Raw genomic sequence first — 27,689 nt, forward strand, 5'->3', positions numbered from 1 at the left:
ATACTCATTTATAAGTAATAAGAAACTTTTGGTCCAATTGAAACAGTAGGTAATTATCTTAACCTAATAGAGGTTGTCTAGCAAAAACCTACAGCAAATGTTACACTTAAAAGTGAAATTTTAGGAGCACCTGGGTGGCTCATTTGGTTAAGCATCTGCCTTCAGCTCAGATCATGATCTTGGGGTCCTGGGATCGAGCACTGCTTCAGGCTCCCTGCTTAGCAGAGAATCTACTTGTCCCCTGCCCTCCTCTCTGAATGTGCTCTCTCTCTCACTCTCTCAAATAAATAAATAAAATATATATTTTTTTAAAGTGAAATTTCAGAAGCCTTCCTTTGAAGTCACTTCTTTTAAGCATTGCACTGGAGATCCTAGCACTGTAAAATTTTTAAAAACAAATAAGAAAAAGAACTAAAAAGAAACAGTTTTTTTTATTTTCAGACAATATGACTATGTACACAGGGAATAAAAAAGCTAGACTTTACAAACAATTATAAATAATAAGAGATATTATCAGCTACCTGAATACAAAAATCAATATACCAAAACAAAGCAAAACCCCACTATGAACAAAATACTTCCTCTAACAGACCTGCAATAGTTAATTAAAAGATATAGAAAAAGAAGCAACAGAGAATTGCAAAAAATTTCTCCAATGTACCTTTTTAACTGAAAACCAGAAGATCTTTGTGGATAAAATGACAAATATTTTCCTGAAAAATTAGTTTTATGCTGTGGTTTGAAAGACTCAATATTTAATCTAAAGATTCAATGCAATCCCAAGAGTACATCCCAATGGGATATTCCATCAGATTTGACAAGTCAATCCTAAAAGCAGTATGTTAGAGTCAAGAGTAACCAGCAAAGAAGTTGAAAGTATTTTTCCCTATTGATGATAAAACTTATTACAAATCGATCATAATCAAGACAGAGAAGTCATAGCACTGAAAGACATAAATAGAAAATGGAGCCGAAAAGAGAGCTCAGGCATGGATCCTCACACATAGAGAAGCTTGACGTACAACAGTGCAGCAAAGACTGACTATTCAGTAACCCTCACAGGGACATCTGGTTGCCCATCTGGGTAAAAAAAGGTCGCTACATTATACCAAATGCAAAAAAGAAACAGTAAGTGAACTAAAGACCTAAACATTAAAAAGCAAAACCCCCAAATTTTAAGAAGAAAATACATGAGCATCTTTATGACTTTGGAGCCAACAAATGTTTCTAAATAATATTTTAAAAGCTCAGACCATAATGGGATAGAAATACATCAGAACTTATAACTTTTGTGTAGTAAAATGTACCCTAAGTAAAAAAGACAAGCCATAGCCCGGGAGATATCTGCAACCCAAGTAACAAAGGATTAATACCCAGATACAGAAAGAACTTTAATAAGAAAGGAACACCAAACCTAAAAAAAGAATGACTATTTACAGTAATTTGCAAAAGAGAAAAGCTGAAAGCCCATTAAGTGTCCAAAAACTGTTCAGTTACCAGGGAATAGAAATTAAAATAATGAGATGTATTTTACATGCTTCATGTTGGCAAGAAAGTAGAGAAAGGAACATTTTCACATACTGTTAGAAGGAGGATGAATGGGCAGAACCATTTTACCCATTGTCCACTTTGGACAGGATTTTCATGGTATCAAAATTGGAAACTTGCCCATACCCTATGATCTTTCAATTCTACTTGTAGCATCTATCACCAACTAGTGAGAGAAACTTGTAGTCTGACTTACACAAAAGGAAACTCATAGAATGTTTATGACAACATTGTTGGCAAACGCAAAAAATGGGAAGCAATTTAAACGTCCATCGATAGGAAAATGGACAAATTTTAAATGAGATTTTTATACAATAGACTACCATAGAGCAATGAAAATGAATGAATTAAAAGTATATGAAGGGCGCCTGGGTGGCTCAGTTGGTTAAGCAACTCCCTTCAGCTCAGGTCATGATCCTCAAGTCGCAGGATGGAGTCCTGCATCGGGCTCCCTGCTCAGTGGGTAGTCTGCTTCTCCCTCAGACCCTCTCTCCTCTCATACTCTCTCTCCCTCTCTCATTTTCTCTCTCAAGTAAATAAATAAAATCTTTTTGGGGTGCCTGGGTGGCTCAGTGGGTTAAAGCCTCTGCCTTCGGCTCAGGTCATGATCCCAGGATCCTAGGATCGGGCCCCGCATTGGGCTCTTTGCTCAGCAGGGAGCCTGCTTCCTCCTCTCTCTCTGCCTGCCTCTCTGCCTGCTTGTGATCTCTATCTGTCAAATAAATAAATAAAATCTAAAAAAAAATCTTTTTTAAAAGGGTATATGAAAACAAGACACAAGGCTGAATATAAATATAAGGCAGAATGATGCATTATGTAAATTTTAAGAACTTTAACACACAAAAGCTATATGTAGCTTATGGATAAAAACATACATGGGAAAATTATAAAAACTTCAAAAGAATGATAAATACCCAAGTCATGGTAATAATTATGTCTGGTGAGGGAGCACCGGGTCATGGGAGGCAAGAGCAGAGGCAGAACCTCTAGCTATATGTGTAATGCTTTTTAGAAAAATAGCTAGAATACACATGGCAAAATGTCAACATATGATAAAGCTAGCTTGTGGAATCCATGGGGGTCTTTGTGTTTTCCTCCACGCTACTGAGTATGTTTGAAATATTTCATTTTCTAAAGTCAGAGAAGCTTACAATTACACATCTAGTTAATGGCAAAACTGGGATTTAGGCTTATAGTCTAACTGCTGAGCCTTACTATCCTATGCTGTTTCTCTGAAATAGGCACACATATGACAACATATGTGTGCATATGTATACGTACACTGCATATATGTACGGTGATGTATATGTCATAGTTAGCATATTGCATGACATCAAAACCAATAGTGGCAACTATTATTATTATTTATATTAGTATTATTTATATTAGCACATTTGTAATTATATATTTATGCACATGTAACCTATCTATTCTTCATTAATAGCCACGCCTGTTAAAAGACACAGGTGAAAATAATCCTAATAATGTATTTTACTTACCTCAGTATGTCTGAAATGATGTCATTTCAGTATGTAATCAATCTGCAAATGTACTAGGGATGTACTTCACATTCTTTGTGTTGAGCTCTGTAATCAAGCATGTGTTTCACTCTAACCACGCATCTCACTTCACCCTTGTCACATTCCCGGCATTCAGTAACCACATGTGGTTGGTGGCTCCAATGTTGGGCACTGCATTTCTTGAGTGATTAGTAAGACAAAAAGTATTGCAGAAAACATGCCAGTGAGGTGAGGGGGAAAAGCAAAGGCAACAGCATGCTGAGATAGAAAATCACTGCGTCGCAGGAATGGGGGAGACGTACTTTAGGTAGGGAACAACTTTCTGAGTAGGTAGCTTTTGAGCCGAGACCTGAAACGTGAGCCCACCGCAAAACAAGACAAGGGAAGCACTGTTTGCTGAAATCCTACTGTGCTAGGTGCTCTGTTTTATAATATGCAGACAAGAATGTTCTTAAAGAATTGCTCTGTGCCAAAAGAGGGCCTTTGATACTAATAAATATATGAATAAAATCCAATAGCAGTCCTCAAAATAAACTAAGATTTTTGGTTCTTCTTAAACAATAAGAGTTACACAGAGCATCAAACCCTTTTCTGAATAAATATTCTTCTCTGATGAAATAACAGATGACACATGCATGACCTGTATTGCATTTGGATACCAATGAAACTTTACATAATATAACGTAAGTTATCTAACTGTTTCTGATCTGTATGGTCAGCTCACCTTTGGGCCTTGTACTCCAACTCCCACTGGTCCTCTAGGACCTGTAGCTCCTGTCTGGCCTACTTCTCCCTAGTGAGGAAAGAGTATTTAAAGAGTATGTCATTATAGCAGCAAAATAAAAATAACATATTCCTGCCTTAAGAGCTAAGCACTCTCTTGTATCAACAAAGTAAGATAAAACCAAGCTTTATGTGCTCAATTCATATATATGTGTTCAAATATATACATAATAGATAGATGTTAATTATATTATTGATATTAATACTCATGATATATAGTAATATAAAACATGAAAAATATTTTTAATATATACTATTTCAGTATATGTTTGTCTATAATTCAAATATATGTATTTGCCTAACATCCCTTCAGGTAGATGGAGTTTTACCAAATTTGGAATATATAATGGTCTGGCTTAAAATATAGGCTAGGTAGAGGCACCTGGGTGGCTCAGTCGGTTAAGCATCTGCCTTCAACTCAGGTCATGATCTCAGGGTCCTGGGATCGAGCCCCATGTCAGGATCCTTGTTCAGTGGGGAGACTGCTTCTCTCTCTCTCTCTGCCCCCCACCAAGTGCTTTCTCCCCCCCACCTCACTCACTCTCTCAAATAAATAAATAAAATCTAAAAAGTTATATATAGGGGGGCGCCTGGGTGGCTCAGTGGGTTAAGCCGCTGCCTTCGGCTCAGGTCATGATCCCAGGTCCTGGGTTTGAGCCCCACATCGGGCTTTCTGCTCAGCAGGGAGCCTGCTTCCTCCTCTCTCTCTGCCTGCCTCTCTGCTTACTTGTGATTTCTCTCTGTCAAATAAATAAATAAAATCTTTAAAAAAAAAATAAAAAAAAATAAAAAGTTATATATAGGCTAGGTAGCATACTCAAAATGTGTAGGGCACCTGGAAGATAGGCAATTATATCCCACAACAACTGAAATTGACACATGAGAAGCCAGAATGATTGTGAATCAAGAGCACTATCATAAGTGGAGAGAAAAACCTAAGCTTCCAATGATGAGCCCAATGCAAAAACCTCAAGGACAGTAACTTTCTGCTGCTGAGCTGCTTCTTACATGGCTATCCCTAAGGAGTATGCTGGAAGGTGACTACAGTCAGGGCAGTATTTATTTAATAATGGTTAGTGATCATTTGAAGCAACATTAAGGACAGTTTGTTAAATAAGAAGGGCCATGCCTCTTCCTAAGGGATAAATAATGGTTTTAATTTAGGACATAAAATGCTTCCCACATTCAGAGAAGATTTTTCTTTATTTCTGACTCCATCTCTTTAATTAAATGTGTCAGGAGGTAGGCCTACTGTGGGACTGTTGGTGAGAATGGATTAGCCAGCCCACAGGTAGCTTCTACTTCGAGAAGAGGATCTCTTGAAACAAAGTAATAAAGAAAACAATAAATTAAGATTGTCTAAATAAATGCTTCTAAAAGTGTAAAGAGTATATATCACATTAACTAAACCACCAGAAATATTAGTACCATTTGCATTTAGTAGAAATCTGATTTTTAAGTTCATTTCATCTGCTGCTTTCCCAATGCACTAGCTACTGACCAGGAAATAGCAACTAGACCATAGCTATATTAAACTCTACTTCCATTCTGAAATTTACCTTGGAACCAGGCAAGCCTTGTCCTGGAGGTCCTTGTGGACCAGGTGGACCCATAGGACCCTGGATTCCCTTTAAAATAAAATGTTTAAAAAATAGCATTAGTGAAATTAAGAAATTTGGATAAAAGTGGTTTCAGACCCTTTAAAGTGAAAATGGAGTTCACATCCCAACATATAGTAGTCATACTCGGTATTTGTTGAATGGCATGGTGGAGGCTGCTAGTGGAACCATAATATGCATTCTCCCCTTCTTCCATAGTAAGAAAATTGCAGCTCACCTGCTTAGCTGCCTAGAATAATGACCATGTTTCCCAGTTCCTGGTGCAGCCAGGTGTTGCCAAATGGACTGGATTCGGGCCAATGGGATACAACGGAAGTGATGTGTGCAATCGCTAATTCATGATAAAGGAAGAGGCATGCCTTTCCCTCCCCTATTCCCCTCCCGCAGTGGCTGAAGTGAAGACACAGTGGCTATTCTGGATCATGTGGGTGAGGAAAACACCCTGAGAAGGACAAGACTCCCAAGAATGAAGACGGAACCTCTGAAGACCCCAATGAACAGGGACACCATGCCAGCTTGGAGTTCCAAATCAGACAAAATCCCTTCTCATTAACCTGTTTCACATTTCAGTCCCATGCAGGCAATCCTATAGTCTAGCTGTCTCAATCACAATATATCAGGATGTTAAATCAAAGGTTTGACCTTAGGTTCTAAGAAGCAATAGTCTGTAGACACCGGACTAAAGAATGTCTAAACACTAGATTCCCACATTGTGGGTAGAAAAGGGAAGCAGATAGGATTAATAAGTTCTTTGGAGAAAGTAATCTTATGAAGTGTTTTCTTTGAAGAAAATGGGAGGAGTTTGGGTTGCTTCTCTCTTTACTGCATTCTAGAAAGAGCTTCGGTGAAACCACTTGTTGGCTTTGATTTCTGCCTTGGCAACACAAGGGACCTGTGTCTGACTCACACCTGCAAAAGCTAAAATGGATGGTGATGGCCAAGAGAGGACTGGGGTTGGATCAACCCATCTATCCAGGGTTGGTCAGGGCAAAGGCCATGCAAGTTTTTTTTTCTGTGAACTAGATATACTCTAGGTAAGAGACAGGGTTGGCCTGGAATCATTTGGAATCCTGTCCGAGAGGACCTGGAGGAGCAGTGGAATTCCAACAGAGAGAATCGGTATAGAATAGACCGCCAGAAAAACAGAGGCTGATGGGGAGAAAAAGCTGGAGAAAGAGAGTCCATCATCCATGTCCCAAGAGTGGCAGTCACAGGAGCAATGCAGGAGCCCCACAAGGAAACTCGCTGTCAAACATCTGTCAAGACTAGAGGATCCAAAGCTGTGTGACAATAGATAAGCCAAGAAAGAACCTCTGTGGCCTCCCCCTCTACTCTCATCCTTGATTTGACCTGGCAGGAATGAGAAGCACATTCCTTCCCATGTACCGCAGGTTCTCCCTATAACTCACACCAGATAAATGAAGATTTAAAGGAAAGTTAATATATTAATTAGATAATTTTTATTATACAATTGAAACCATGAGTTACAACTTAGAGGTGACACTATAGCTTTTTATTTCCTAAAAGTGATAGGAAAAGTGTGTAACTCGTTAGTATTTTCTTCCAGCAGGAAGAAAAAGAAAAAACTTGCCCCCTGAAAAATATTTAAAGGGTTGATGAGAAAAGACTAAAATTTTATTTTGCTCACACCCCACAAGCCATGATTGTGTAAATAATGGTGACAGATACATGATTATTTTATTACAAGTGATATCCCCTTTTTTCCAGCGGGAAGATACAACTGTTTGTTTACTTTTTAATTATAAATATCATTTTCTCTGGTTAATGAAGATGAAGCAGTCTAAACAGTTTAATAAAGCTAAGGTTATTATGAGAAGGAATCATAATGTTGTTATTAGAAAAAATCTTACAATCATCTGTAAGTAACATGACACGCAACAAGGAACCAAAAAAATTCAGAGATCCATGCATATATGTGTGCACACATGTAAATGTGGTTATTTGTATTTTCACTCCAATTTATAACAGAGTTGAAGTGGTCAAGCCTCCAAACATTTCATGAGAATCTGCAGGTCCCTTGAGGCATATTAACAACATGTTCCTGAAAACAGGAGCTCCCCCAAAACAGATGAGTGGGGGAAATCATTTCTGTAAGAGAATTAAGAAGATCTAATAACAACAGTAATTCAATGGGTAAACATGTCAAATTAAGGATAAGAAGAAAAATGAATAACTATATAAACAGAGGTTACATTTAAGTAGGAATTAAATCATCTGTCTTAAAAGGGCAAACAAATTCCTTTCTTGTTCAGAGTAGTTTAGAAATGATGCATTCTATTCAGTCTCCTATCCAGTAGGGGTCAGCTCCATATGGTCACATCTACCTTAAAAATAATTTTCTCCTGGAAATCTGGAGAGAAAGAGGTAAGAAAATAAAAGAAGTCAAAGAGATATTTTTTTTAAAGCTGAAGAACAACAACACCCACCAAGAACCAGCATTAAAGGCAACAGGAAGTTGCAGGTGGGAGGTCCAGAATTAGCAGACCATCTGGAAAGATTTGGCTTTCTTTGAACCTCATTTTCAGCCCTATAGTGGTGACTCAGCACCAGGACCACAAGACCTAGGACTATCCAGCCACTTCCAGGATCAGAATGTAAGCCTGGCTGAAATCAGCAAGCAAACTGCAAAGTCTGAGACTGCCTGGTGCTATACTCAAATCACAATCCTTGCATAGTCAAAATATCCAGCTCTTAATTATTATCTAAACAGTTATATACAGACTTATCTTGGCTTTTCCTGCATCTTAATCCTACTAATATATTACCACTAGGATCTCTATCAAGAGAAAGGCAATAGAAAAAGGAGAAATATCCAACTTTGCTGTTGCTTGGACTAACAACAACAAAAACACTAATTAATTTCAAGATGGTTAGAGATAAACTCAGAGTAAATGTCAACAATGAGATTTGGAATTATCTCTCTCTCTCTCTCTCTCTTTTAATCTTTTCCCACTGTCCTAGATAAAGGAAGCACTATTCATTCTCTAGCAACAGAATAATTCACACCTTAATCATAAATCTTAGTCAAACTGTCCACTTTCTATGTAGGAGGAAAGTCAACATAAATTTGGATTTGTTTATCACTTTGATTAAACAAGATTCTGTAGGTAGATAGTACTGTTACATTATCTTTATATTATTTAGATCTAACAAATTGCCCTTTTCCAAAAGTTATGGTCAGAAGATTTTGTAAGCAGTTGGAACCATGAATGTAGAGACATCCTTAGAGAGCTTTCCTTCTTTCTAAGAGAAGCCAATTGTCGTTGATAAACCTTATCTCTGATTTTCTTCCGTTCAGTAACAGTGCCCTTTAAGTTCAATAGTTACCTCTGATTCTGGTCCTTGTTTTAAGTTTAATACTTTTTTTAGATTGGTCCATGGCTAGGGGGTGGGAAATACTACTCCCTTGCCATTGGAAGAGAGTGAGATTTAATCATTCGCAAAGCCTTAAGGGGAAAAGACACAAATCAACAGATAAATAAACCACTGCTCCTAAGGAAACCTAAAAATATAAAATCACTCTCAAACTCTTATCCTATTAATTAGGCATGAATGCTAAAATCACGGCCCCAAGAAACACACATTTTATTTTTTTAATCTTTGGAAGTTCTAAAAAATAAAATCCTACAGAATCATCTTTTCCTTCCCTACATTCACTTTTGGTTGTATATCCCATTGCAATTTGACTATCAAATATACTAATAGGTGTTTGCAGGACTGGATTTCAGTGAACACCAGGACTGGGTCAGAGTTCTCTGTACTGAATGGAAAGAGAGAAAGCTCTGATTACCTGTTCCCCTTGACTCCCGATTCCAGGGATGCCCATTGGTCCCTGGGGTCCCACAGGTCCCAAATCCCCCTGTATAGAAAATAAATCAGAAATATAACAATAAACCTCATTCTCCCATATTTTGCTAATCTTGAATTATGCTAAATTAAAATCTATCATACCATAAAAGGGTTCAACATAAAAAGTTAGAAAGCTCTGTTTCTTTACAGTTTGTAGTTCAAGTTTGCCAAAAGAGTGAATGAATATTTTCACTATGTGGTCTTAACTGGTGAATATTTGGACCAGTTTATATTTATTAATCATTTTTCTCACAAGGACCAAAAATTCCCAAATGGTTGTTATAATGACACAAACACTTCCTGTTAGGATTATAGTAGAAATATTTAAAAGTCTAATATTCATAGGGTCCAAAAAAGTCAGGACTTGAGAGAGAAATGTGTGACTATTTTCTGAATACCTTTTCCCCTCCACATCTTGCTAAAATACAGTTTAAAAATTAAAAAATTATCTAAGGTAAATGCAACAGAATTAAAGAATCTCACCTTTTCCTTCCATGTAAATTTGGGAAACAAAGTGAGAGTTATCAGTAAAAAGAACACTATCATTCATTCATTCTTTGTGTCTTTCAACAAATACTTGCGAGTGCCCATTATGTGCCAGGAAATCTTCCAAATGCTGGGGAAACAACAGTGACCTAAACAGCCAAAAATCTCTCTTTTCACAGAGCTTACATTTTAATAGGAAAAATCAGAAGATGGTAAACAAGATAAATAGATAAAAGAAGTAATATGTTGAATAAGGATATGTGCAAAGGAGAACAACAAACCAGGGAAAGTGGAGAAAGCTACAGTTTTGCTTAAATAAGCCGGACAGGGATGGCCTCACTGAGGAGAGGGAAAGAACCAGGTAGAATCACAGAGGAAAGCACTTTAAGCAGATCTAACACCTAGATGTGCTAGGAGCAAGAACGACACCTAGCACATCTCAGAATAGCAAAGAGACAAAGAGATGCATGTTTTAATTTTTATATTTTGAAGAAGTTTCCATGCCCAACATGGGGTTTGAACTCACAGCCCTGAGATTAAGAGTCATGTGCTCTACCAACTGAGCTAACCAAGCATCCCAGACATTTAAATGTCAGTTGTATTTAGGCTCCATCAGGATCCATGAACTTGTTCTTAAACAGCTGGACAGTAAACATTTTATTCTTGAGGGCAATACTAAGGTCTCTATCATAAGTCATGAACACTGCTTTGGTCAAGCAAAAGCAACCACAGACAATATCTAAATGCACAGATGTGCCTGCATTCTAAAAACACTATTTCTGGGGCACCTGGGTGGCTCAGTGGGTAAGCCTCTGCCTTCAGCTCAGGTCATGATCCCAGGGTCCTGGTATGGAGCCCCACATCTGGCTCTCTGCTCAGCGGGGAGTCTGCTTCCCCTCCCCCACCCCTGCCTGCCTCTCTGCCTACTTGTGATCTCTGTCTGTCAAATAAATAAATAAAATCTTTAAAAAATAAATAAAAAATAAAAACACTATTTCTAAGAATAACAGCCAGTCCCATGGTTTGCCAATGCCTGGGCTAAATAAATGTTTTTACGAACAAAACCGTATCATTAGATCTTACTTCACATAATATTAGAGGAGTCTGGGTGGCTCAGTCTGTTAAGCATCTGACTCTTAATCTCAGCTCATGTATTGATCTTAGGATCATGAGTTTCAGCCCTGCGTTGTGCTCTCTGCTTAGCGTGGAACCTGGAGAAGAGAAAGAAAGAAAGAAAGAGAGAGAAAGAAAGGAAGAGAGAGAGAGAGAAAGAAAAGAAAGAAAGAAAGAAAGAGAGAGAGAGAGAGAAAGGAAGGAAGGAAAGAAGGAAGGAAGGAAGGAGCGAGCAAGCAAGCTGATCCCATCGTTAAGACATGCCCTGGAATAGGCCTCTTAGTGTTTTACTTTGTGTCATCCCCAGTCTAAATAAATATCTTAGAAGGAAAAATGTACCAGACTCAAGTTCTAGTTCAGAGCTGGATTATTCTGATTCAGAATTGGATTGTGTGTCACATGGCAGGCCCTGTGCTAAATGTTTTTCATGCTTTATCTCACTCAGTCCTCACGAGAACCCTCTGAAAAAAAGCATCCCTATCTTCCAGATGAGGTTAAGTACCTTGTATCACACAACCATTAGATGACAAGGGCAAGATTCAAGTTCACTCTTTCTGACTCCAGAACCCACTCATAACCACTATTCTGCAAATATTCAATGAACACATAAGAAGGATCCTCTTTTGTGCATTATTATATACATTTAATATCTGTATCAAGACCACTTCTTTGTGTTTTACTAATTACGTATTTTGAGAGCCCTTATCTTATCACTTGAATTACACCAAAGTGCTTAAATCTAATGTTATATAGAAAAGAACAGGAAAAGAAGAGAGAGGGAAGAGTGAGGATTTGGTGAGGGAGTAGCAAATGAAAGCCTTGTGATTACTATGTAATAATGTCCGATATTTCAATGTATTTTCTTTGCATAAGCTCCAGGTGTAAAAACAAAAATGCCATGACAGCAACACCTGAAAAAGTTAATTGACTAAACTCATAAAACAATAGATCTGTTGTACTCAGTTCTCACTGCTCTAAAGGAAGGAAGTCTTATGTATTTTTAGGGTATTTTTGAGCTGGAGCTGAACTGTTTGAATCAAGAACAACATTACTACTAAAATTTGTATAATTTACTATTTACCAGTATCTCTGCTATTTAAATACAGATGTCTAAGAGAGACAACTTCCAGTAAATAAAAGAAATAAGTAATTCAAAATCAATACACAACACCTATAATCATGAATATAAATCATTATTCTAATATAATATAATGTGATGATATGCTTAGAGATTAACATATAAATGACTCCAAATGGATATGAGGTCTAACAGCATCCAATCCAAAGTCAACCCCTACCTTCTTAGACATGTCCCCAAATCACCTAACAAAAGCCCAAATCCTATAAAAGAAATCTTTCATCTTCTTACTGAGTAGTGATGGGTTCCCCATAGCATGTGGTCTCCCTCACAGCAATGAATCTATAAACCTAACTTTGTTCAACTAAGGTGGATCCCTTTGGGTCCTTATTAGAGAGCATCAGTGCTAGCTTTCTTGAATAAGTCCTCCTATTTTAGTCCCATTTAAGGTAATATTTTTTGAGCAAACATCTAAGGATGGACATACACGTTCTGTAATGGGGTCAAGCCAATACATTTTTAAAAACTACTTTCTTTACTCAGAAGAGGTCTGTTTTGCTATTGTTCAACTTTAAAGCTGCTTAGCTGAAGATAGTTTTGCTGGAAGTCAAAAACCCAAATAAATGAGACATGACTGTAAGTAAACACGAAGGAATATTTTCAATTGTAATTCATCCTACATAATAATATATCTTGCATATACTTGATTTATAATGATACAGTCATTAGGCTGAATACAGTCCATAAATGTAAATGCATAAAGAACATTGGACATAAATAATTTTATTGGCATCTTTCCTATTGTATACTCTATATGCAGTACCTTGTCCCCTTTGATTGACAGGCCTTGTAATCCTTGTGGGCCAATTGGTCCTTCAGAGCCTTTTTCACCCTGAAAGTGTATGGGAGAAATATCAGCATATTAATAAAAGTCAGGATTTAAAAAATAGTTGAAGCATCAAAAACATCCAAATTCACTGCTCATTACAAATGGATAATTCTAGCTGACCCAAACATTTGTAACTTGCAAAAAATATATAGTTTTAATACTCCTAGAAAGGAAAGAATCTGTCCAAACAGAATACATACACAGCATCACTAAAGTTGGAAAAGAGCTCCTATCCTGATAGAAATATCTGGAAATGGGGGACCTAACTAATCGTATTGTACAACAAACTGAATCAATTCTCCATTTCCTTAACACTGCTTGACTAGATCTATCACAGAATGAAAATTTTCTCTCATATTAGCATATGAACTAATACTTGCTAATATTGAGTTACTCACTCAATGTTTTATATCATACTTTATAAATGTTCTTTGAAAATTTGGTTTTAAAACAATTCATAGAAAATCTTCTAGGAAGTTCCCTTAAGTCACACAACCTATGTGAATAGCTCTGGTTGTAATGTAATCTCAATGAAGTCATGACATTTTCTGCATTTGTGTGAAAAGTAAACCATATAATTAATTAGGAATAGCATTCATTTCATGAGTTTATTTAAACCTAGAGTAAAATCAGAGAACACTTGCAAGAAACCTAGGAAAATGGAAAATATACCTTTAAGTACCTCTTTACTCATAACTTATTCACTTCGGCTCTACATCATTGGAAAGTAACTTCAAATAGCACATAGAGAAAACGCCCATTGACCCTGCTGGATGGGGAATGAAGTATTGTGACTAATGGGTTCTTCTGATAATTACCACAGAGTATAATCACATAAGTTGACCCTAAAGTAACGCTGAATATAATGGATTCTTTCTGTGATGAGATGCAGGGCGGTGCAGTGCTGTGGGTTATTATGAGTGAGACTGTGTCATTATGACGTACAGTTGAACCTGTCGCTAAGACTCGCCCTCAGTCTGCTTCTTAGTCTTTCGCTTATTCACTTCTCATTTACTTATTTATGTTAAAAATCCTCACAGGTTATAAAGAGAAATAACCTTGGCTATTTGAATTTCCCAGGTTATTTTGACTACACATAAACAGAAATTTATTATATGACACACACACACAAAAAAAAACCCTTAAGAAATTATGTATTTAAAAACATACTGAAATGTAGCACTAACTGCTGGCCTGTCTTCCGATAGTGACTCTCTGGTTAGGTCAGGGCATTTGGACTGTCCCCTTTATCCTACAGATTATTCCCTTTGATGATGACAAATTTAAGTTATTCAGTTAAGAAGGGCCTCTTTTAAAATCCAAGCCCATAGTCATTCACAGCTTAGTATAAATTAGGTTTTAACTAATTGATCTCCCTGTAGTCGAGATTCAGGTTTCTCACAGAATCCATATTCTATATGGATCATGGCTGAAGAGGATAAGAATGAGATATTTTAGAGCATGAGGATGGCGGGAGAAGGCCAGATCTTAGTGACCTGACCAAACAGCTGAAGTAGAAGTTCTTAGACACTTAGAAAACAGCATGTGCCTCTCAGGGCAGTGTGTGTGTTTACATGCACATGTGTTTGGAAGAAAGAATTTAGAAAAGAAGGGAAAAGGACTGCAAAATGTATTCTTGCTTACTCTGAAATGTTGATGCTGCCCAAAGTGTCTTGGAAAATCATTTCCTATGTGGTCTTTGGTAGATGTGGGAAACCAGCCCAGACCATAGGTCAGCAAAGTACAGCCCTGACAGATACCACATTGCTCACACAGCCTAAATTATTTATCATCTGGCCCTTTACAGAATAAGTTTGCCAACCTGGTCCAGAAGAACTTGAGTGCCCAGAATTATACATGGGAAGCAATAGAAACATTTAAATCCTCAATTGCCGGGTAAAAGGTATGTTTCTCACAGCATTTTGCCCCTTATGATAACAAGGTAATTCCTGTTCTGTCCACCCACCTGTATTTCCTTCTTACTATACTAATGACAATATGATTACAAACTGGTTTATTAGTTTCTTATCTGTGTTTCACAAAACAAAGCGGTGAGGAAACTTCAGGCATTGCTATGCTCCATAACTTCTCTTCTGGACACGAAGATACTACTTATCACTATGGTTTAAGGACTACAGAGTAAGAGAGATTTCTCCTTTCATACACCATAATTATATGAGGTAAAAGTCTGCCAAATAGTTATTTATAACTGCAAATTTCACTATAGTTTCATGTTAAGGGAAAGGTACATATTCCTTTATTTAATGGGGTGAAGATGGTCAAGAAAATACTTACTTCTGATAATTGGCTAGGACAAAGTTTTTTTTTAATTTTTTATTTTCTATAAACATAAACATATATTTTTATCCCCAGGGGTACAAGTCTGTGAATCGCCAGGTTTACACACTTCACAGCACTCACCATAGCACATACCCTCCCCAATGTCCATAACCCCACCACCCTCTCCCAACACCCTTCCCCCCAGCAACCCTCAGTTTGTTTTGTGAGATTAAGAGTCAACTTATGGTTTGTCTCCCTCCCGATCCCATCTTGTTTCATTTATTCTTCTCCTATCCCCTTAACCTACGTTGCATCTCCACTTCCTCATATCAGGGAGATCATATGATAGTTGTCTTTCTCTGATTGACTTATTTCGCTAAGCATAATACCCTCTAGTTCCATCCACGTTGTCACAAATGGCAAGATTTCATTTCTTTTGATGGCTGCATAGTATTCCATTGTAGGACACAGTTTTTTAAAGTTGGAAATCATGACCATGCAAGGCAAAGCATTTTTATCAGAGTACAGAAGGTATTGTTACCTTTGGCCCTGGAAATCCTTCTCCTGGTAATCCCCTCTCTCCTGGTGCTCCCTCAGGACCACGGGGACCCTGTGTAGAAGAGGGAATGAGGAGCAGGAAGAGAGAGAGAAAGAGAGAATGGGGGGGGCAGCGAGAGGAAGGAGAAGGAAGGAAGAGAGGAGTGGTTATATTTTGGTTCACACTGGATGCAGTGATATATTCCTACTTAAGTTATTAGTGGGAATCCTTCTAGTAAACTCCACACTGATTAGTGGAATCATAGAGTGGTGAAGAATAATATTCCCATTACATAGCTCATTCCACTTAATTAGCACAAGATGTTCTATTCTGGTGTCCTCAAATTAGAGGAAAATGGGAATTAAGTGATGCTTCAGAATAAGGATTAGGAGATAAATCCTCTGAGGAAAGTCTAAAAATCTAGGGCTGTGTGGTCTGGACAAAGATGCAGAGTGATTAAATAATTGAAAAGTATCAGGGGAGCTCTGTGAAGAAATCAGTGCACAGCTGCTTGAAAGCACTGAATTCTGTTTACACATCTTTAATTTCTATCCTGATACATTTGGATTCAAACTTGAATTCTTTCAAGGACTGCTGGACTCTGCTGGAGGTTTATGTGCAAATGGGAATCTTGATAGCATCATTCAGGGGCAGCACGGTTTTCGATCTCAGTGATTCAAATTAAGAAGTTCAGGTAACTTGCTCAGAAGGGCACTCAGGAAGGTGACAGCTTCCCACAGAAGGAAAGAAAAATAAGAGTCTTGGGCTTTGAAGTGGACAAGCAGGAAACATACTAGTTGAAAAATAAAAGACAACAGCAAGATATTCACTTTAAGTAGGAATTTTAAAAAGGCTACAAATTCTCCCTCTCTTTATTCTTGGCCAGAAGGTCACAAAGCAAAAAAAAAAGAAAGAAAGAAAGAAAGAAAGAAAGAAAGAAAGAAAGAAAGAAAGAAAGAAAGAAAGAAAGAAACTAAAAAGAATCTTAGAAGCACAAACTGGAGATTTTCCTCTGAGGGATCTAAAAAGATATTTAGGGTTTGCTTGGCATGGAAGTGAACCTAAGATGATGTAAAGTCTACTGAGGTGCCCAGAAACTCCAAAGCCAGCACACTGCAGACACTCTAAACGATCTGGGGCTCAATATGCAATAATCCAGGGTAATTTGAGAGGTAATTTCTCAGGAAGCCTTGTAGCAGACGTAGACTGCAACATTTGTTAATCAGTGACCAATCATAGTTTTAGATCTGTAAACAAGAAAGCTAATTGTATCCCATGTTCATTTTTTTTTGCCTTTCCCTAAATATTATATACTTTAAAGACAGTCTTCTTCAGTATTTATACATTACCCAATTCATAAAAACTTTAATTAAAGGAAAAAGCTGACATTTAATTCCATTTAAATTGCTATGGTGATGGGAAACATAGCTTTTAACAACCCAAGACCTTCATCAAAGCACTAATATCCATGACAGCTTGCTTTAATGTTAGAGAGATTAACTAGCGGAAAAATAAATATAAGCAGGAAAACTAGATTGCAAACTAAAAAGGCAAGTGCCTAGTTAACACCATGTAATTTAACAAAAATAATTGACAAATTATTCCTCTTTCCCAATGATAAAACGAATGAAAATAACACAATTTGCATTAAATGCGAAGAAGTCTTTTTCCAGTTCACTCAATTTTTTTTTCCCATTCATTCAGCAAATGCCTAGTGGGTGGTGCAAGGCACTGTGCTAAGTTCTAGGAACGGCAGATAGACCTGCTCCTTTGTCTCACAGAGCTTACAGTCTTTCATGGTAATTGAGAGCATATTATTATGGTGTCATATGGACCAGGGTTCAAGTTCCAGCTCTGTTGTGTGTTAGCAGCGTGATCTCCAACAAAGAATTAAATCTCTCTAAAGTTCAGCATCCTTCTGATAATGGTGGTAACAATAGCACCTACCTAAAGCACAGGTGTTAATACGAGGGGTAAATCAGAGAGACTTAAAGCTCTTACATACTGAGAACTCAATAAATATCGGCTATCACTGTCAAAATTATTTTACTTGAATCTTTTGATTGCCAAGAATGTCCTTTCAGGGCATGTTTATGAATAGGGTAGCCTCAGAGTGAATGGTTTATGGGAGGCAATACGGCAACATGGAGAATAGGCTGCTGCACAGCATAAACACCAAATTCTCCCTCCATCCCTGCATTTGTAGAGTCGACCAGCCAAGGTGAGAGAGAAGACAATAGTGGCTTTGAGGAGCCGTGTGTTTCACACTGTTGAGAACAGAGAACTAATGCTCATGAGCAATCACTTAAAGGCATTTAAAAAAAGCAGTGAATCAAGGTTTAATTACTATGAATTGTAGGAGTAATGTCCCACATCATCAGTACATTCTCATATTTTCCAGCTGAACAGAAGGGAAGATGAGAAAGGGCAGGTACTTGGGGTGGATACTGAGGGATTCTTTTTAAAAAACAGAAATGCTTCCATAAAAAACAGACAGTGTCCTTTTCAAAAGTTGTGAGAAGCAATCATAATTATGGCAGACTTATCTGACTACTCACGAATGCCTCTAATTAAAAAAACAAACAAACTGGAAACCACTTGAAATCATTCAAACAAACAAAAAGAACTTTCAGCAGAACCTTTTTTAGTCCCAAAGTAAGTCTTTATGTTACTTCTTTTTTTTTTTTTTAAAGATTTTATTTATTTATTTGACAGACAGAGATTACAAGTAAGCAGAGAGGCAGGCAGAGAGAGAGAGAGAAGGAAGCAGGCTCCCTGCCGAGCAGAGAGCCCGATGCGGGGCTCGATCCCAGGACCCCGGGATCATGACCCGAGCCGAAGGCAGAGGCTTTAACCCACTGAGCCACCCAGGCGCCCCTATGTTACTTCTTTTTTTTTTTTTTTTTGAAGATTTTATTTATTTATTGGACAGAGAGAGATCCCAAACAGGCAGAGAGGCAGGCAGAGGGGGTGGGGGAAGTAGGCTCCCTGAGGAGCAGAGAGCCTGATGTGAGGCTCAATCCCAGGACCCTGGGATCATGACCTGAGCTGAAGGCAGAGGCTTAACCCACTGAGCCACCCAGGCGCCCCTCTTTATGTTACTTCTAAGTAATTAAAAACTTGCAATGTCAGGTTTTTATTATGACAGTTTGGTGCAAAACATTTTCATACATTACTTGTGATCTGCCCCACCTTTGTTATGATTTCAGTTCCCAATTAAACCACAGGCATCAGTGTCACTCTGAGTTGTATAATTGTGGCTTGGAGAGTAAACAAACAAGAACTCCACGTTCTGGCAGTACTGAGAAAACTCTCTAGCTACAAACAAAAAGGAGAGCAATACAAATTTTTCTTTAACACGAATTTTAAAGGCATACTGGAAGCCCAAAAATAAATAAATAAATGAACAAATAAAGGCACCCTGGGGTGGTACGTATAGAAGCTGATGCTTGGGGCTGCCCTGGGTGGAAGAGTGTGGTTGTGTGGCGGAAATACATCGAGAAAATCTAAGAGGGAGAACCAGGAACAAGAATTTTGGCTCACTCCATGGAAAGTAAGGAGAGATTTAAAGCTGAGATAAAGCTCATAAGCCTAGGCTCTGTGCTGGGCATACAGCCTGCTTAAGATTCTCTCTCTCCCTCTGTACCACACTACCCCTGTGCGCATGCTTGTGCTCTGTCTCTCTCTCTCTCTCTCTCTAAAAAAGTCTACAGTCAGTGCATTATTCTTAGGATTAGGTGCCAATACAGATGATATCTTAAGCATGTTAGCTAGGAAGACGTATTGTTAAAAGTTCAATAACCTAGGTGGCTTTGTTGGTTAAGCATCTGACTTCGGCTCAGGTCATGATCTCAGGATCCTGGGATCCAGCCCCACATGGGCCATATCAAGCCTCACATGGGCTGCATTGGCCCCTGCAGTGGGCTCAGCGCTCAGCAGGGAGTCTGCTTGTCCCTCTGCCTCTCCCACACTTTGCGCACATGTGCTCTCTCTCTCTCAAATAAATAAATAATATCTTTTTTTAAAAAGTTCAATAACTGTATATACATACATGTAGATATATGTATATATATGTGTGTATATAAAAACACACACATGTATAATACATATGTGCTTTCTAATCAGATTTTTAAAATATTGACTTTTGAGAGCAATTTATACAATCTCAATATAAATCCTTCATCAGATATGTGGTTTGCAAATACTTTTTCCTGATCGGTAGCTTGTCTTTTCAACCTTTTAACAGAGTCATAGAACAAACATTTCTTATTTTCCAGGAGTCCAACTAATCAACTTTTTTCTTTTTTGGATCATGTTTTTCATAATATGTCCAAGAAATCCACCAAGCTGCAGGTCCCAAAGATTTTCTCTTATGTTTTATTCAAAAGTTTCATAGTTTTACATTTCACATTTAAGTCTGTGAGCCATTTTGAGTTAATTTTTTATAAAATGTGTGTGAAACTTACTTAAATTGAGGTTCATTTTCTTGGTGTATGGCTATCCAACCGATCCAGCACTATTTGCTGAAAAAGTTATCCTTTCTCCATCGAATTATTTTTGCACCTTTATCAAAAAATCAGTGTGTGGTCTATATCTGGATTCTCTATTCTATTCCACCGATCATATTTCTATGATCTACCAGAACTGCACAATCTTGATTACTACAGGGATGTGAATAAAATACTTTCCTCAAATTTATTCTTTTTGCAAAATGTTTTTAACTATTCTAATTCCTTTGACTTTCCATATAAAACTTAAAAAAACCTTTTCTGTATCTATACAAAATTTTACTAGAACATTTAAAAGACTTACATTAAACCTTATATCGACTGAAGGAGATTGACAGCTTTATGATATCACGTATTCAATCCATGAACATGGTGTGTCTCTCAATTTATTAAATATTCCTTTATATCATTCACTAGTGCTTTGTAGTTTTTAGGATACAAGTCCTACACATGTTTTATTAGATTTTCACCCAAATATTTCTATTTTTTAATGACTATAAATGCTATTACATGTAAAATTTTTATTTCTAAGTGTCTGTTACTAGAGTATAGAAATAAAATTGATTTTATTTGTTCTTTGTATCTGTGGAGTTGGTTTGGCTTTTTTGTTTTTAAGGCTCCACATACAAGAGAGAGCAAATAGTATTTGCTTTTCTCTGACTTCTTTCAGTTAGTATAATGTCTTCAGAGTCCATCATGTTGTTGCAAATGGCAAGACTGCATTCTTTGTTATGACTAAATAGTAAACCATTATATATTTATATATATATATACACATACATATATAAAATTATATCTATATCCAATAGTATTCAATTATATATATTTTATCTTTCTCTCTCTCTCCAGATATATATATATATATATATCTCAATTTCTTTATCCACTTATCCATCAATGAACATTTAGTCTGATTCCCTATATTGGCTATTATGAATAGCAATGAACATGGGAGTGCATAAATGTTTTCAAGTTAGTGCTTTTATTTTCTTTGAATAAATACCCAAAAGTGGGATGGCTGGATCATATAGTAATTCTATTTTTAATTTTTTAAGAACCTCCATATTGTTTTCCACAGTAGCTATACAAATTACATTTCCACCAACAATCATGAGGGGTCCCTCTTCTTCACATCCTCAGCAACACTTGTTATTCTTGTATTTTTGATAATAGCCATTCTAACAGGTATGAAGTGATACCTCATTTTGATTTTGGTTTGCATTTTCTTGGTAACTAATGATGTTGAGCATCTTTTCATGTACCTGTTGGTCATCTGTACACCTTTGCAAAATATCTATTTGAGTCTTCTGCCTGATTTTTAATTGAATTTTGTTGTTGTTATTATTGAATTGTATGAGTTCTTTATGTATTTTGGATATATATTCAGATATATGATTTGAAAATATTTTCTACCACTCAGTAGATTGTCTTTCTATTTTATTGAGGGTTTTCTTTGATGTGCAGAAGCTTTTTAGTTTGATGTAGTCCCAACTTGTTTATTTTTTATTTTATTCCTTTTACTTTGGGTATTTAAGACATCATTGCTAAGACCTATATCAAGGAGCTTACTGCTTAAGTTTTCTTTTAAGAATTTTATAGTTTCAGGTCTTACATTCAAGACTCAAATCTATTTTGAGTTAATTTTTGTATATGGTATAAGATAGTGGTCCAGTTTACCCAACACCATTTATTTAAGTAAGACTCTCCTTTCCCCATTGTATATTCTTGGCTTCTTTGTTGTAAATTAACTGACAATACATGTATGATTTTACTTCTGGGCTCTCTGTTCCATTAGTCTGTGTCTGTTTTTGTGCCAATACAATACTCTTCTGATTGCTATAGCTTTGTAGTATATTTAGAAATCAGGAAGTATGACGCCTCCACTTTTGTTCCTCTTTCTCAAGGTTGCTTTGGGTATTCATGTTCTTTTGTGGCTCTATACAAATTTTAAGGTTGTTTGTTCTGTTCCCATGAAAAATGCCATTGGAATTTTGATAGGAATTCCATAGAATCTGTAGATTGTTTCAGGTAGTATGGACATTTTAACAATATTAATTCTTCTGATCCAAACCAGTTGTTTTTGTATGTATCTCAGTGAGTAACTTACTGTTCTTTTCTGGGAGAAAAATGATTACTTGAAAAGTTAAGAGCATTTCTATACTAGGATAGTCATGTTTTATTCATTTCTTCTTCAGATCTCTTTTGATAGAAACACTTTCATTCTCTTCTGCAAAAATAGTGAACTTCACAGCTACATAGGCTAGAAGCTGCAAATAACACAGGTATTACCTGTCTACCTTCATCAGTCCTAGCTTGAGAGTATACTCATAAGCTAGGTAATGAGCAATGTCCTTATTCTCAATGATTTTCTCATTGCTCCAGGAAAGTCGGTACAAAGTATAGACCTTAGACCTAAATCCAGTTCTCCTACCCCCCAGGAGATTTTGACACATGAGATCTCTTTTCTTCTTGGACAAGCTGATTAATCTTTTAAGAGATTTCAGCAAGAGACAGCCAGTTGTACATATCATGTGTGTGTGGGGGGGTTCTATTTCAAGTGTTATGAAAAATAACACTTGGATCTGGCCCTTGCATAATTATTGTCTTTTGTTATCCCAAAAGATGCAACATGGGCTTAATTTAACCATTTAGTCTAAGCACAAAGGGCACATAAGAACTGTATTTGTCCTTTTTATTCCATCTAGAGTTTCTTGCTACTTACTGGCTGGCCTGGCTCCCCAATGCCAATCGGTCCTGGAGCCCCTGTTCTTCCTTCCTGACCTCTTTCCCCCTAAGAGAAAGAAATAATCAAATGAAAGTTTGAGTTTTTAGATAAAGTATATACATAGCACGAGATACTCTGGAGATTTCAACAAAGATATATTCCAAAATACTCAAGCTTTTCACATTCATAAAGACAAAAAAAAAAAACATTCTGGAGGAGGAGAAATAGCTTGAATTTAAGTGAACAAGTTACTCTAAAATACTCTTCATCCCTTCTTGTGTAAGGGCAATACACCAATTTTAGCTTTCAGAAACTATTGTGTGTGTAGCAATTGGCAGGCTGGACTGCATTAGATTCCTTTGAGTTCACTGAGAGGACCAAGCTAACAAAGCTTGTGCTGCTCCCTGCTCCTCTTACCACCATCCTGGATTGCCACCTCTCCTGTTCCATTTTACCCCTCCTTTCAGTTCCGTTTCACCCTTGGTCTCTTTCAGAATCTTTGTCCAATTGCTCTGCCAATACGACTCCACCTTCCCTGGAGTCTCAGCATGCTTATTGTTTCAACGCTATCCATGGCGATACTTGATGATACCAGAATAGCCTTTTTTGTACTGCTCTCTGTCTTAGTCCTGCACCGAAGTCTTACTGTCCCAATGACGTAGAAAAGCCATTTAAAGTAAGCACTTATACTCTGTGACATGCTGCATGATGCACCCAGAGTACTCCGGGGTGTTGGGTGTCGTTGCACTTTCTAGTTCCCTACAAACCTTTCTATCAACACCTACCTCTTCAGTGTTACGTCTTTCTGGTTTCTGCCCCCTCTCTGCTTCTTTAACATGAACAGGTGATAGTTCATATATTAACATATTTCACATCCCAATATCACTTTTGCATTTGCATTTTGCATTTAAATTTAACATTTAAATTCCATGAAAACTCAACAGAACTAGATGTATGTTGGCGAGAGGGTGGACATTTGGAGGCAAGACAAACTTTTCATTTCCATCAAATAAAAAAAATACATTGATTATTCTTGTGGTAACTGCCCCAGTGTCCAAGCCAACCACCCAGATGGTAAATACCTTCTACAGGCAGCCTCCTTGTCTCTAGAGGGCAAAGCTGAGCAGAGTTCACATCACAGCTTCCCCAGCCCCTGCAATAAATTCAGTACTTATCAATGGGGAAAAAGACAAGAATTGTTACCTTAATTCCTTGCTGTCCAACACCAGGGGCTCCTGGAGGACCATAAGGACCAGGGGGACCTGGTTCACCCTGGAGGAAGAAACAGTTATGCATTAGGTCAACTCAACAGTGTTTGTTCAACAGCTCTTAGATGTATAGTGATGCTGTAGGAGCTTTGAGGGCAACAGTGAAATCTAGGATGTAGTCACGGCCCTGAAATTGCTTACAATCCAGCTGGAAGGACAATATAGACCCAGGATTGAATTAACCACTGCACACAGTGGGCACAATATCTAGGGTCCATGAAAATGTTTCCATATTGATGTTTAAAATCAGAATAAAAATTTTAAAAAAATAATAAATATATAACAATGAATCCAGTCTGGATCAAATTTGTCTTTCTGCCAACACAGTAGTAATACATAATTTTTAACATTGTTTTACGGAGAAAGAAGCCCACAGAAACAAAAGCTTTAGGATCCTGCAGCCCTCACTTGTTTGCTCAACAGGTCTTTATTATGTGCTTCTGACAGACACCTTTGTTTCCTACCCAATGACCATCCCCTTCCCTCTTTCTTTTCCTGCTATTAGAAACCTGAGCTATTCACATCAATAGAAAGGTAGTCTTTACACTCAGGGCTGTAGGATGAATGATAATTCGTTCCATGCAAGTCTAGAATCTCCTTTCCTTTGCCCCTGGTTGGCCTTGTGGCTCAGTTCTAACAAATGAGATATGGGGACGTTATTCGGTGCAAAGAGAAAGTTTTACCTCTGCCTCTTCTTTGCTAGTTGGAGATATGATAGCTATCTTGTAACCACGAGATAACAGTCTCTCAGATGACTGCCAACCATTGTAGAGGACTATGCAGAAAAACATTTTGAAGTGTCCTAGCTCCGGGAAACCTCTGAACTTAATCAAACAAAACCTCATTGAGCTACCTACCTTCAAATCTTCTGTTTACTAAACAACAAGATCTCTTATGGTATAAGCCACAATTAATGAAGATGTCAGTTACAAGAAGCCAGAAGTATTTTCAATTAATAGTCTGCTATGTGGCAGGCCCATCCTAGAATTCAAGCATCACAGAACTAAATGAGACGGAAGCACTCAAACTTCTACATTTCATAGGTGAGGAACCTGAGTCCCAGAGAGGTTATGTGGCCTGCCCAAACTCACACCTCAATATCACCCACAGGTACATGGCAGGTTTCTCAAATTTCCAGTCATGTGGCATGTTGATAGGAGAAAGGAGAGTGATTATTGATTACAGTTTCTTTTTTTTTTTTTATTTTTTCTGTTTACCAAAATAATATACCTTCATTACAGAAAATTTGTCATATATTGAAAAACATGCACACAGAGAAAATTTTAAATTATCCATCTATAACTACTACTAATTTCTGGTGCATTTCCTTCTAGTTCTTTATGTACACACATACCTCTAATTTATGTGAAGGAAGATTTCTGAATACTCTCTTGTTTGAGTTAATGAAAGCCTTAGTATTTAAATTTTCATCCAACTTAGAGATTTCTCTTCATCCTTATATTAGTCAACAGTAAAATGAAATAGGAAGTTGAGACAAACCTTCTCCAGATTGAGGGGAACAAAAGAATTTTCACCAATGTTAAAGCCTCAGTTTTCCCTGGAGGCTTGTGATTTTGAAGAGGACTCTTAGTAATGTCCTATTGATATGGTAAGGGCATTACTTTAAGGAAGTCTGTGGACTTTATTCAGTTACAAAGGGGAAAGAGAAGGGTCAGAGTCAAATCAGCTCCCCAAAAGATATGCCCAAGTTCAAAATTATAACAAAGAAAACCTGTCTCAAAATCACTTGATTATGAATTTAGGACACCTTGGAACTTGGGTGAATTGGATCTAAAGTTACCTTCAATTCATTCTTTTAAGTATAAGTCAATCTGGTAGATAAATCAACTTGAATTTTCTTTTTAAAATTCAAAGTTGTACTTATTTTTCTATGTATGTTAAATTTTCTGGAGAAGCCAGATAGTTGCCCTTCTTCTTTTTCACATGTTCTTGGCCATGGACTTTCTCCACAAATAATATCAGACATAAAGATTCTCCCAAATATGAAGCTGTTTTCTTGATCTCAACGTTTAAGTGCTAGAGAATATTTAGTTTCCTAATTTAGATTCCAAATTTTCACTTCAAAGAAACTTTCCTTATAATTTCCTATGCCACAGTCTTGTCAGTTATATTGCAAGTGGGTGACTGTTTCCATTGCTCAAGGAACACCAAGCACTTACTCTGTGACCAGTAATGAAGTAAATACAGAGAAGTTTACGACATCACCCCTAACCTCAAAGGACCAGTTTAAGAGATAAAACACACCATTAAAATAATAATAACACAAGGCCTAAAGTTCCTTATTGTATTCATTCCCTGTCCTTTTTATATTAGTTTGGTTCTGTAATGGATCAGAGGCTTTTAAGTATTATATTATATTATATTATATTATATTATATTATATTATATTACATTATATATACATAGTATATATTTAGAGGAGAGTTTGAGTTTTTTAAGTAGTGGAAGCTCTGCCCTACTTAGTACTTTTCTGTATGCTTGAATTAAAACAAACTAGAGCACAGGTTGGTGAGAAGTTTTCCTCCAAATATGGACAAGGAACTGGTTCTTTTGTTAACTTGAAATATGTTAATCAGCAAAATCAGTAGGAGAAGCAATTGTCTTGCTCTTAAGCCCATGAGCTTCCTTTACCTTTGGTCAAGCACCAATAGCCATTGGGGGATTTTTCAATACTGCTTTTTTAGAGAAGGTATAGGGATCTAAGGGTTATAGAGGGATCACTTTCCCTACCTTAGCACAGCTCAGTAGCAACATATCTTCACCTTTCAGTTGTTTAAATTTCTTTCTCAAGAGCTTAGCATCTCAACATAAGGCCTACAGACTAGCATTGGCCTACAATTAATCTTTATCCCGTTCATACTTCTCCCTTCCCTTTCCTACAAAGATTCCCCAGGTGATAAAGGAAGTGGTCCTGATTGTAAGGTAAGACAGAACAGGAAGAGAAGAATCACACTCTACTCACAATGATTTTCTAAAAGTTCACCAAGGCCATATTGCCCATTATTCATACCCCAACCTTCACCAGTAAGTACAAACACATAGAGAGAGGTTGAATGGCCCCAGTGTTACTTGTTATTTTTCTACTTCACTTTCTTTAACCATCAGAAGCATATCCATAGAGGACTGAGTTAAAGTGGATAGCCCTGGAGGGGGTTTGTTTCTCATGACCTCTATATGAGTGTAAGCATAGGTAGGGATATTGAGGAGGTTAGGAAAACCACCATTTCCTCAGAAATTAAGGATGTTTGTGCTATGGGCCTTAACATTGAAGGAAGCCAATGTTTAATAAAACCCAATATTTCCAAGCACTGCCCTGACACTTTGTGTATATTATGTCACTCAATCTTCTAATAATCTTAGGAAATGGGTTTGTTTCCTTATTTTATGGTGTGGGATATAATCATCACTTTTTAATCCATTTTTCACCATGCATGGAATCACAG

The 27,689-nt window shown here is 37.2% G+C and overlaps 1 protein-coding gene and 1 long non-coding RNA gene across 3 annotated transcripts in view; one reads left to right on the plus strand and one right to left on the minus strand.

Annotated features, from left to right (window-relative positions):
- The window catches only part of LOC125081116 (uncharacterized), a 126,827-nt gene extending 120,783 nt beyond the window's left edge, over nucleotides 1-6,044 (plus strand). The window contains exon 3 of the long non-coding RNA XR_007121585.1: nucleotides 5,858-6,044. This is a non-coding gene — a long non-coding RNA (uncharacterized LOC125081116). The remainder of the gene's footprint in view (nucleotides 1-5,857) is intronic.
- COL28A1 (collagen type XXVIII alpha 1 chain) overlaps nucleotides 1-27,689 on the minus strand; it is a 151,583-nt gene that overhangs the window by 83,101 nt on the left and 40,793 nt on the right. For both annotated transcript variants that reach the window (XM_047695594.1, XM_047695593.1), the window contains exons 12-18: nucleotides 24,161-24,229; nucleotides 22,955-23,023; nucleotides 15,728-15,796; nucleotides 12,841-12,909; nucleotides 9,282-9,350; nucleotides 5,411-5,479; nucleotides 3,793-3,861 (exon numbers count right to left, since the gene is read on the minus strand). In XM_047695594.1, the coding sequence (XP_047551550.1) occupies nucleotides 3,793-3,861; nucleotides 5,411-5,479; nucleotides 9,282-9,350; nucleotides 12,841-12,909; nucleotides 15,728-15,796; nucleotides 22,955-23,023; nucleotides 24,161-24,229 (483 nt within the window). The remainder of the gene's footprint in view (nucleotides 1-3,792; nucleotides 3,862-5,410; nucleotides 5,480-9,281; nucleotides 9,351-12,840; nucleotides 12,910-15,727; nucleotides 15,797-22,954; nucleotides 23,024-24,160; nucleotides 24,230-27,689) is intronic.

This window comes from Lutra lutra, chromosome 11 (genome assembly GCF_902655055.1).
Source record: "Lutra lutra chromosome 11, mLutLut1.2, whole genome shotgun sequence".
Classification (NCBI taxonomy): domain Eukaryota; kingdom Metazoa; phylum Chordata; class Mammalia; order Carnivora; family Mustelidae; genus Lutra; species Lutra lutra.